Genomic DNA, 12,426 nt, shown 5'->3' on the forward strand with positions numbered 1-12,426 from the left:
CTCATAAGCGGGGTGAGCTGCGTAAACATCCTATCTTGTAACATATCTGACCACTCCCAGGTGAAACTGACACTGCATCAATCGCCTCCTGCACCCTTATTCCATACAAGGCGACTGCATGGATTGGAGCATTGTGAAAAAGTGTTTTGCAGCGAGGTCGGTCTCCTCATCCTTGAGTATTTTAAAATAAATGAGTACTTCGTCAGCAACATTGCCACACAATGGAAAGCCTTTAAGGCCTATATCGGGTGTCTCTGTATATCCAAAGACTTTGGTATCCTTAAACCCATCTAATCCTACCTCTCTCGTTTTCAGACAACTCAAACGTCTGGAGAATGATTATTAGGGCACAAAAGATTCAGTGCTTTTGGTGCAACTACACGACACGCTGGAGGAATATAGGGAGGAGAGCGAGTATGAGATTTATTTATCTGTGGCGGACAGCCAGGGTGCAAGCATCTGGGGAGAGCAATCAGCTGGGTAGGACCCTAGCTCAGATTGCTGCCAGTGAGCGTGAGCACACGGGTGTCATCGCAATTGCCTGTGAGTTAGGGGATGTCTGCTCGGATCGCCTTTTAATACTTAGCGAATTGCAAGCTATTACGAGAGTCTGTATGCTCCCAGAATGCATAGAGTATTCCAATCTCTGTGTATGTCTGGACCAGGTTGCTATGGCGTGGCTAGATGGGGAAGCCAAGCAGATCCTAAATTCCTTAATCACAATCAAGGCCATCAAGTGCACTATTCAGGGCCTCCCCAGTGGTAAAGCTTCAGGGTCTGATGAACTTCCAGTCTATTTCTATAAATCCTATGCTGTTTCCCTGTCCAGGTCTCCTTGCTATGTACAGTGAGGCAATCAGCAAAAGTACCTTCAAAACTCTACTATGGAGGCCATTATTACGGTTCTCCTTAAGACCAAAAAGGATCCATCTGAGATCACCTTGTACAGACCTCTTTCGCTACTATATACAGACAAGATATTCGCCAAGATCTTCGCTCAGAGGCTCCAGACCATAATGCAATTCTTATTGCTGCCTCACCAATCCGGTTTCATCTCACAGAGCCCCAAATCTTTTAATCTTACCATGTTAATGGCTATTTTCCATAGCGTGGACCCCCAGGCACTATAAATCGCAGTTGTGCTTGATGCAGAGAAAGCGTTTCATTCTTTAGACTGGCCATTTATGGTGGAAATGCTTTGCAGACTTTGTCTTGGCAAGTACTTTCTGTTGCTTAATGGATTATACACAGCTTCAAAGCCAGAGTCTGGGTGAATAATCGCTACTCAACCTCACTCACAATCGGTAGAGGCACCAGTCAGGGTTGCCCTCTGTCTCCCACTCATCTTCACATTGGTCATAAAGCCCCTAGCCTGCTATATACAGGAGTTTCACTCACACAGACGGTTGTGCCTTGGCAACCAATCCCTGGTCTGCTTCCTAGATGCGGACATCATTTTATACATATACAGCACCCAAATGATAACCTTGCACCTACTGTTCAGGAAGTTGCCAGATTCGGGGGATACTCTGGTCTCTCCATCGACTGGTCAAAGTTGGAGATACTTCCACTCATGGAGGACTGCCCGGCTCCTACTCTGGAGTATTCTTTAAAATGGAGCTCAATGGTGTACAGTACCTCAGGATCTAGGTCTCCAGAGACTACGATAACTTGATTTATAGTAATTTTGGGAGTGCCCTAGGGACAGTCATGGCGAAGATTGAGCGGTGGGAACAGCTTCCTCTGTCTCTTCTGTGGAAGATCTCATTAATTAAGATGGTGGTGCTTCCTAAATTTTTGTAACTATTCCCTAGCCTTCCTGTCCAGCTCCCTCTAGATTTCTTCAAACAACTGAAGCCTGCTTTATCACAGCTAATCTGGAAAGGAGGTACGCATAGAATACGTTGGGAAATTCTTGTATGGCCCCCACAGTCGAGTGGCCTCACGCTGCCTGATTTCCGTGCTCATTATCTGGTAGAGCAAGCTCACTACATAAAAAACCGGCTCCCGATGCAGATCATTCCCATCCACATTCAGGCTGAACGGGCTACCGCTCGTACGCATTACCAGACACCACAAGCTACACTGTGGGATGTGGATGTCCTAGTCCTCACTTGTTGAGCTTTGTTGGGAGCTTTCACACGGTTTACATCAATCTAATCCATACTCGCCACTGCTTCCGCTGACTGACAATCCCATGCTAACACTCACAGGTGAGAATGGCATAAAAGAACCTCTCCAAAAGATGGGTTTCCTCACGGTTGAAGACATGTTTGAGAATAAGCACCCTCGCTCACCTTCTGTTATCTCGGGATACAGTCTGCATTCTATGCAGCCATTCCCACGGTCCCCGCTGCACCGCCAGAAACTGCTACTCCAACTGGATATTGAAAGGGCAGACATCGGACACTATTTCATATCTATAGCTCAATTATCTAGCATCCAAGCTAGACACATTACCTGTGGCACAGATAGGAGGCATTTTTGAGTTGCTCACTCACAGACAAGACATGGTCCTACAGCTGTTCACAAGTTAAAAACACTCCATTAAACTATAAGCATAAGCTAATACAGTTTAAATATTTCCATCAATACTATTACACTCCGGCCACAGTGATAGTGCATGGAGCAAATGCAACCTCATCAAAGCTGATTTCATGCACATGTCGTGGCACTGTCCACACCTAGCCTTTATCTGGCATGAAATAGTTCAGGCTCTTTTAGGTATCCTGGTCATCCAGCTCATATCACTACCCCCCCCCCCCCCGCCCCCCACCCGAGCACCCTTCTGATTGACACTTCCGCTCTCCAATACCCCTGCTGGCACCTTGCATCTCTGCTGCTGGTACTGAATTGACACTGGTTTTCCATGGTTTGGATGATGAAGCAAGTCCAGTCAACACAGCGATAGCTCCAAGATGTAACATACTGCCAAGTAATGATAGACTAGTATACTGCGTCAGCTCTTCCTTCTGGCCCCTCCGACTTCTGGGCTCTAATTTACAGCTACCAGCTGCGTACCTCACATCGTTCCCCCTCGTCATTACCTCCTGCGGGCATCTCCTTCTAACCTGCATGACCATCAAAGTGTCCCTTTACCATATTCCCTTGGTCCACATCCAATTTTAGTGTTAAGGGTACCGCTTACTGCGCAAGCTACCTTTGTACTCTGAGTGACTCCATTGCTGATTGAAATATTGACTTAAACTTTCTTTTTTTTTTTTTTAAGTATGAAGGAAGACGTTCATGATTCTACACTGAATCTAGTCTTCATGCTCAGTCATGAAAGTCAAGACTATATCTAGGATTTCAGCGATTTTCCAGATCGCAGTACCAAAAGTCAAACTATTTGCTGTTATACTGACTCCATGTGGCACCCTTCATAGTAGCTCAAATAACATTTGTTTTACATTTGCAGATAAATGCATGATACTTTCTCTAGGACTAGGCTCTAAAACTCTGCAGTGATAAGGAGGGATGGGGAATCAGCCCTTCACCTAAAACAAAAGATCAGCAACCTGAAGGCGGTCCCAATGGGAGGCCAGAATCCGATCGGAAAACTTAATCTAGGTTGTCAAAATGTATAAAAGAGGATCATATGAAGGCTGTTAAAACTCTTGAATTTTTGTCCTGCAAATCAGAGGGTTTGGTGGAGAAGCGTTGAGAAATCTCCTCAGAGTCCAAAGGAAAGCTTCTTCTGCTAATTATTTCCAGCTACAAGCTCGGAGAGAGTTAGCGATTTGTAGGCAATTGTGATTGTGTTCTGTTCTATGTCAATATGTCCTCATACGTTGGACTGAATGTTTCAGCATGTAGCTGCCATTCATGCTTAGCACAGTAAAACCTCCTTCGGGTGTCTTACTGGATTTTTGCCCCCTTCAACTGGGAGGTCAGAGTGAACATGTTGATTGGAGCACCCAGTCCCACAGCTGATCAGCTGACACAAAGAACAGAATTGTGCCCTCTTCCTCAAGTTCAAATTAAACATGGCTTTAATGCAGTCAGAAAGCATGCAGTGGAAATTTCACAGGAGGTGAGGAAGACATGATATCACCGCAGGAAATAGTGTTTAATACTACTGCGTTCTGGGTAAGCCATGAATTCACACTCCACATTAAACATCAGCAGTTTACATTTTCAGGCAGGCCCATTTCAGACCAGCTCATGGAAACCAACGAATATTTGAGGGAAACTAGGTCTGAAGGCCTCTGAAACAATCAAGCTGATACTGGAGGCCTGGATATGAAATAAACGATCATTTGCTTCTGTGCCTCTATTATATCTGGCGTAAGAAGGCGGTTTTCAGGTAAGGATAGAGCAGCGTCCCAATAACATCTAACCTTTGGCAAACAGCTAACTGCTACCTCTTAATCTTCGAGGGGAAATCTAAGCTAAGACAAGTGTCTCACATGAACTGCAGCTTTTGAATGCGTCTGCTAGGGACTGTGCATCTATTAGGCACCCCCTGAAGCAGGTGTACAGGAATGGACTCTGCCAGCAAGCAGTGAGGGAAAACCACTGCCGAAAGCACTTTCCCTTCATGAACAACCTTTGAGCGGACTGAAGTATGAAATGGAGGTATATGCACTGCCAACACTCCGTCTTAATGACTAAATAAAAACAACCATCTACAAACGTAAATCAGTCCCCTTGAATGAGGCATCCCCAGATTAGTAAGCAACTGAGAAGATGAATTATGTCCACTAGGAGAAATAGGTTCAAGTTCATGTCATACAGGTCTAAGAAAGGCCAGATGCTTGTAGTCTTTTGAGGACGATGATGCACAAGGTTAAAACCACACATCTTTCTCTTCATGCAGCAGAACTAGCTAAATAGCTCTCAAAAGGGATCGCTTTTGTTTCGCCAAAGAAGAGTATGTGCTCATTTTGGAGGGACTAAAAGAACAAGGTGTATTCTTTCAAGAATATATTCAAAACCCATTTGTTAATTTAGCAGTTCCAAAGGACTGCAAGTCATCTTTCAGTTACTTCCAAGTGCTTAAGTATAAGAAATTGACCACTGTTTGAGAAGTAAGCTCTCTTCACCCACCTTGAAACAGGCTACATTCACCCACCTTCTACAAGGACTTGATGTCCAACTCCTTATAGAAGTTAAGGACTAGGGCAACAAACATCCTTTCTGCATTTCTCTACGACTTGATTACCATTGAAGAGTTTTGCATTAAAGGACCAGTCTATGGACTTGTGCTGTGTGACCAAATGTAAGGAGGAGGTTGTTTTTAAGGGATGTCTGCATATGCATACTGATCATTGACTGCTCTGACTGTTGTAACTTTAAAATAAAGCAGCTTTTTCAACTTCCACAATCTATAACAGAAATACCTCTGCTCCTTCAAAAAGAGAGAAAGTCAGACAAAGTCTCTAAATTACCACACTTTGGTAAATTCTAGCAGAACTTTATAGTGAAGAATAAAGCTGCGATGGGATAGTATTTATATTAATATCTTTTTTTCTGTTCTCTCATCTTCTCACACCTGTGCTTCTTTATTCATAAGCAAGGCAGTGAAGCTGGACACTTTTTTCTTCACAGATTTGTTGAGAATAGGGCTTGCTGCACCACGGGAGCCTGTAGAGCCACAAAATGATTGTGGGTTTGATATATGGTTTTGTACACACCTTAATTTCAGTAAAATAACAAACCGAGGATATTCATAGTATGAGAAAAATATATTTTTTTAAAGACACAGCATTCTAATTTACAGAATATGACATGAACCAGGAGGTGGTGTATGGACTCAGCAGCATTATAAAACACTATGTTTGTAGATGTTACGAATGTACACAACAGTCAATTAGCAGAAGAGCTAAACAAAGAAAAGATTTTAAGTTACAAAAGCTTAGGCTAGAAACATGAATGTAAAACTCTACACTAAGAACATTTAAAGCTGTTGATCATATTTAGTCTGCTTCTAAGGAACATACAAAAATATCTTCAAACTTGATGGTCCAACTTTTCATCTTCCTTCAAGTTATATGTAAGGTGGCTAGTAAAGGGGATAACGTGTAAGACAAGCAGAAAAAGGAGGACAGAAGACAGCAACAATGAGGCACAGAGTCAACCTGAAGGGCTCCATGTTGCCATTAGACCCGTGAAAAGTACCAGACACTGTTTTACTCACATAATCGTCTGTTGCATCTTTAACAGCTGTGATGGTGAGCACAAGAACCAAAGGCACAATGGTGGTGAACCAGGATAAGGAAGAGATCTGTGGGATGAGCTACAAAAGGGCAAGAAGAGTGAGATATCAACAAAGGTCTTCATCTCCTCGCCCCCACCATCGTCAACACAAATATTCAGGTTCTCAACCCTAAACAGAAGTGGGAAAGCAAAAAATACACTAATCTTTGATTATTTATAGCCTATTTTTTTCTGTATGCAACCGAACAATGCAAAACAACTTTTTTTTAGTTCAAAGTATTTTATTAAACTTTTACAGACAGAGATAGACAGTGGTAAACAAAATAAATATACAGTCGGAAAGGATGGCTACATCATAGCGAAGGCTGAGCATAAGAAGATGAGTCAGTGGATTTTGTGCAAAATTGAGTGAACAGTATAATGCATTGAATATAAAGCATAGACACATCATTCTAGAACATACAGGATGCATATCCTGACAGTATAACCTGATCTTATATTACATATGGTCTTAGCTGTAGAATCATGTATACCGATTGTATACCATTCTTACCTAATAGCAGCGTTATAGTCTTGATGATGAGGGACGTGTAGAATAAAAATAGGCAGAAGGATACACCATGTCAACTATGACTCTACGGAATGAACAGGGGTGAATAGAAAGGATTTGTCTCACAAGTATTCGGGGGTGCTAGTGATAGACTTTGTGTGGTCTAGCGACGAGGGGCATGGAGATGTACTGAAGGAGTACACACATCATAAGGAGATATTGAGGAGGAGCTGAAATGGTTCATGGAGGTTTGTAAGTAAAGCCCTTTGTATCAAGTGTCTGCCAGATTGAGTGTTGTAAGGCCCTGCATGGGGAAGCTTGGGGAGCAAGGTTGTCAGCACCCATCAGGAAAGAGAGCCATTCCTGCCATTTGGCGAAGGAGACCGCTATGAAGTTTTTCCAGTTGGATAGGATTAGTTTGCAAGCTAGAGTGAGCATTAAATCCAAGAGGAACTGGTCATTGTCGCTTCTGAGATGGGGATCCAAAGGGCCCAGTAAGATGTACAAGAACTCTATTTTGCGAAGAATCTTTAATGTGTAAGCGATGTAATCAAAAACCTTAGTCCAATAGGCTTGAAGGAGTGGGCAGCTGAATAGCATATGTTCAAGGAAGCCCTCATGTTTGTCGCAGCACCAGCATGTGGGTTTTTTAGTAAGACCGACCTTGAAGAGTTTTGCGGTAATCCAGCAAGTCCTGTTAATTCGCATGAATTTAGTTTGTGATAAGATTGGTGAGATTTTATGTGAAAAGGAGAATTGTTAATGACTATGTGTCCTACCTTGGATAGGTGACACAAGAGGGCAGCGATAGAGGGGGAAGGAACCAGATAGGTTTATTTTTGTAAGCCCTACTTTATCTTCACTATGGTATAATCAAGCACTCAAAATTGATGGTTCCCCATTCCACTGGCCAGAGTGGTCATGCAAAGGCATTAACCTAGTGCAAGACGTTTTTGAAAACGCCTCTCCGCTGCGATTCTCAACCGTACAAAACCGGTTCAACTTGGATTTCTACAAATTCCTTCAGCTTAAAGTAGGGCTTACAAAAATAAACCTATCGGGTTCCCGCCCCTCTATCGCGGCCCTCTTGTGTCACCTATCCAAGGTAGGACACCTAGTGTCACACATATATAAATGCCTCAAGCCGAACCAAAGCAAATCTTTATCTCGTAAACAACAGAAATGGGAATCGGAATTACCAAAACACATCTTCTTACCTTAAGAGTGGCTGGTTCCCAACAGCTTCACCCTTTAAATATCCCAAAATGCCAGTTAGCCTCTAATTTCCCTCCATCACCTTCAGGTTAATTTTAATCTCAACCACTACTCTTCTATAGCCATGTCACTTCTAACATTTCCTGACAGATGTACTCATTTCATTTCATAAAGCTTTATTCGGATCATAGAGAAAACATGTCCATAAAAGCACAAACAATTTCATACATACATTTCACAATAAGATAAAAAACACAAACACATAATACATTAATTCTCCAGTGCGGGATGGAATAAATAGTTAAGAACAATTAAAAACACATGCTTTTCCTAGCACTTATGGCCTTAAGTACAAAGGTAGCTGTGAAGAAGCAAATGTCCGGATGATGCAAATTAAAAAGCAGTTTCATAGAGTCCATGATTGTTCTTACTCCAAATCTTATTAGGATGGGTTTAAGATAGAATTTCAGTAATTCACTGTACAATTGGCAAGACAAAAGAAAGTGCATAGTGCTCTGTTCTGAATTGTTATCACAAGCACATGGACCAGTGGGGCGTACTTTTACAGTAGGGCACGCAACCAGATAATGTGCAGTTCCCATCCTTATTCTGGTTAGTACAAACTGGTGCGAGGCTCTGGTCACCTCTTTCAGATATGGGTGAAATCCAGTGAACTCATTCAAGCTATTGTACAGTTTACAAAGTGACTGATTTAGTTCTACTAAAGCACGCTTCTCCTCACAAAAATTCAAAAACACCGTTTTCAGGGTAGACTTGGAGATAACAGATGCGCAATAACGATCATTAAACACATTGAGACCAAAAACATTTTGAAAGTTATCAATGTTATATTTGATCCACGGGATCATCAGGTGCTGGTCCAAAGAAAGGCAATCCTCTATGATGGCTCTATTCAATGAGGTACCTTCATTCAGCCAGATGGAGCGCCACAATAAAAGGGGTCTTAACAAAATTAGATCACTCAAAAAGGGGATCCCTGTTTCTTTGTGAGCCAAGATGTTAGAGGTAGATTTGGGTAAGCACAGGAGCCTTTTCAGAAAATTGTTCTCCTCCACCTGAAGGCACCCGGCTGATGTCACACCCCAAACTCCTGCACCATATAGGGCAGCAGATAAGCATCTGGATTGAAAGATTTTTAGCATATCCAAGATGCGTCTGTTCCCCAACTTCCTGGCAAATACAAAAACCCCGTTGGCACTCCTAATCATCTTGGTTTTAACTGCTTTATGTTCAGTATCCCAGCTACCATTTTTTGAGAAATTAATGCCTAGATAGCAGAAATTATCAACTTTTAAAACTTGTTCGCCTTCGATATAATAGTGAGAATTAACTTTCGGTTTGGCTCGACCTGACCTACACTCCATCACATAGGTTTTAGACCTATTAATCACCAACTTCCTATTTTTGATGAAGTGCACAAACTTATCTATCAGGCGTTGAAGACCCAACGGGGTCCTGGACAGCAACACAGCGTCGTCCGCGTAGAGTAACACCGGGATGTTCAGGTTATTAACTCTAGGTGCATCAGCCTTAACTGTCTTCAGGACAGAATCCACCTCGTTGATGAAGAGTGTAAAAAGTAGGGGTGCTAAAACGCACCCCTGCCTGATTCCTCTCCCGATGTCCAATCTACTCGTACATTCCCCATTTGGTCCATACCGAACTCTTGTACTTAGTTTTGCATACAAGCGGGCCAAAAAATAAACTATACCAGCTGGGGCTCCTATTTCGATCAGTTTAGCCCAAAGTATAGCATGGTCTACCATATCGAAAGCACTGCTTAGATCAGCAAAGCAAAGATATATAGACCCTTTCTGTGCCTGAGTATATTTTCCAACCAAAAGTTCCAAATTCAGACACTGCTCGATTGTACCACGTCCTTTTCTGAACCCAAACTGACTATTAGTTAAAATCTCATTAGACTCTGCCCATTCCTCTAATCTTACTAAAAGGACCCGGCTCATAACTTTAACCGATGAGTCCAGTAGGGATATTGGACGATAATTTTTTGCATCGCCCCGGTCTCCTTTTTTATAGATAGGGATAATTATTGATTCTACCCAAGTAGAAGGTATTTTAGAACTAACTGCTGTATTAAAAATCTTGACCAGCAGTGGCCCCCAGATCTCCGGGGCAGTCTTATATACATCTATGGGTACCCCATCAGGGCCTTGTGCCTTCCCTCCCTTGCTAGCTTTAATGCTGGCCATGACCTCGTTCACAGTGATATTTAAAGCAACGATAGGCCAGTCATTTTCAGCATAAACTAGACTTTTACTGGAATCAAATATATTAGAAAAATGCTGGATCCATAGCTCCATGCTCACATTGGATGTGAGCTCAGGGACCTTCTCATCCTTGAGGAATGGGCTATTAACCGTAGACCAAAACAAAGTGCAATCTTTTAATTCTGCGGCTTGGCTTAACTTGTCCCATGCTTCCTGTTGTAATTCCACCTTTCTGCGTTTCAGGACTTGATTAAAATCCTGTCTAAGTCGGATCACTAGACTCTTATCTCTCGGTTTAACTGCTAAAGCTTCTTTAAGATTTCTCCGGGCTTCCGAGCAAGCATGGTCAAACCACCCCCTGTTCGATTTAGCCTTGTGCCCTATCTTTTTTGTGAACATCTTATTGATGGTTGAGTTAATACTATCAAAGTGAACAATACTGGCACCCACCGTTTCCTCTTGTTCGAGAACTGCCGAAATATCCATCAAGCAACTACTAATGATGGAATCTGATGTTACAACGGCATTTTCTCCTTTCCACCTCAACCTAACACCATTTACCCTATGGGGCTCGATGTTGGCAACGACAGTACCCATATTGGTAATCTTGGGAGGTTTCCAGATTCTAGTTTCGGTGATTAAACAATTATGGTCACCAAGCATTACATCAACCACCTTGGGCTCAGAGCACATGGGGATTAGGTTAGAAGACATGCATATAAAATCAATGACCGTGTTTGCCCCCCTCCCTTTAAACGTTGGCATACTTCCTCCTAGATCATCTTTTGCATTTTCCATGATTTCCATGTCATGATCTATTAAAAAATTATTCAGAGTTTCACCATACAAATGATGAGGGAAATGAGCATCGGCCTCCCCTGAATAATTATACACACCACATAATTTCTGGGACGACAAAGGGCAAACCGCTACGTTAAAATCCCCCACGAAAATATATTCGAAAACACCATTAAAATTGTTCATAATATTACACACAGCATTATCTAACTCGTTAATGACTAGATGCCTAGTGCCATCAAATATGTTATTGTAGAAATTAATCAAAAGTATATTTCTACCCGCTTCTTGTGATAGCCATAGAATTTGCGAATGGACCCCTACTTTTACATATTTTTTCACTCATTCCTGCCCTCTTCCTTATATGTTTTTTAGGTCTCGCGACCTATCAATGCGCGCAAGCGCATTGAGTGGAGCGAGAATTCATGTCCTCAAAATCCTCGTCAAACCAAGGGCTTTTTGCTGCGGTTTTCTTTAAGTTCACGTGAATCACGTGACCAAACAAGCACGCGTATCAGCCTCCCTCCTACTCGTACTTTCAGTTTCTCCCGCCCCCATCCGGCCTCTCTCCAAGCGCATCACGCTTTCGCACACAAGCATTCCGCCTGCCACACTTCTCCTCCCTCGCATTCCCGCCCCCCCACCAGGCTCTCCCGCCCCCATCCGGCTTCCCTCCGGCCTCTCTCCAGATAACTCAGCCTCCAAAACGTACAAATCTTTGAGCCAGTCTGTTCCTTACATTTGCTTTGCTTTCTTGTCAGTCTCATGTGTATGCTTCTTATCCAATGGCTTTCCTTCTTTTTGCATGTGACCCTACAAAGAAGCATTGGCTCTTTACTACACTTTTGATTGGATGACATGAATTGTTTCCTTCCACTGCTTACTTTCTGGAATCGATTTTTTTTCGTTTTTATTTCAGCACTCCATCAGAGCGCATGTTTTATCTCTCTTGCCAGCATATGCTCCATTTCTTTCCTGCGCTGCCTCTTACCCTGTGACGTGGACCCAGTGCTCACTCCCTGAAGACTCAAGGTGCACATCGGCAACACGAAAAGCAGCCAAGTACTCCAGAAACATGCGTGACTCACTGCTCAGAGTCTTGTGGTTTCTTTGCATTCCGGTACTTGTGGTCCTAACTTTATAATGTGATAAACAAGACTGCACGTCCCAGAATGCAAAGAAAAGGCCTAGACTCCACGAGGTACTTACTTAGAAATGGATGCACGCATGGCGTGGGAAACTTGGAAGTTCTGGGATCAGCTGCGTGTGGCTAAACACCACAGGCAGGACTGGCTCTCAGTTGTTGTAATGTCCTCCTCAGTGGCACTCGAGGTTTGATCGTTCTTAGAAGGATGAAAGCCCAAGATGACTCTGCATGGATGCATGCCTCTGTTACAGGGTGCAGATCTTTATCGCGCTTTCGCACACAGGCATTCCGCCTGCCACACTTCTCCT

At 42.9% G+C, this 12,426-nt stretch overlaps 1 protein-coding gene across 1 annotated transcript in view; it reads right to left on the reverse strand.

Moving 5' to 3' along the window:
- ATP8B2 (ATPase phospholipid transporting 8B2) overlaps positions 1-12,426 on the reverse strand; it is a 446,999-nt gene that overhangs the window by 307,585 nt on the left and 126,988 nt on the right. Inside the window, exon 5 of the mRNA XM_078669640.1 lies at positions 6,140-6,238. Within this exon, the coding sequence (XP_078525766.1) occupies positions 6,140-6,238 (99 nt within the window). The remainder of the gene's footprint in view (positions 1-6,139; positions 6,239-12,426) is intronic.

The sequence above is a fragment of the Lissotriton helveticus genome, chromosome 12 (genome assembly GCF_964261635.1).
Source record: "Lissotriton helveticus chromosome 12, aLisHel1.1, whole genome shotgun sequence".
Classification (NCBI taxonomy): domain Eukaryota; kingdom Metazoa; phylum Chordata; class Amphibia; order Caudata; family Salamandridae; genus Lissotriton; species Lissotriton helveticus.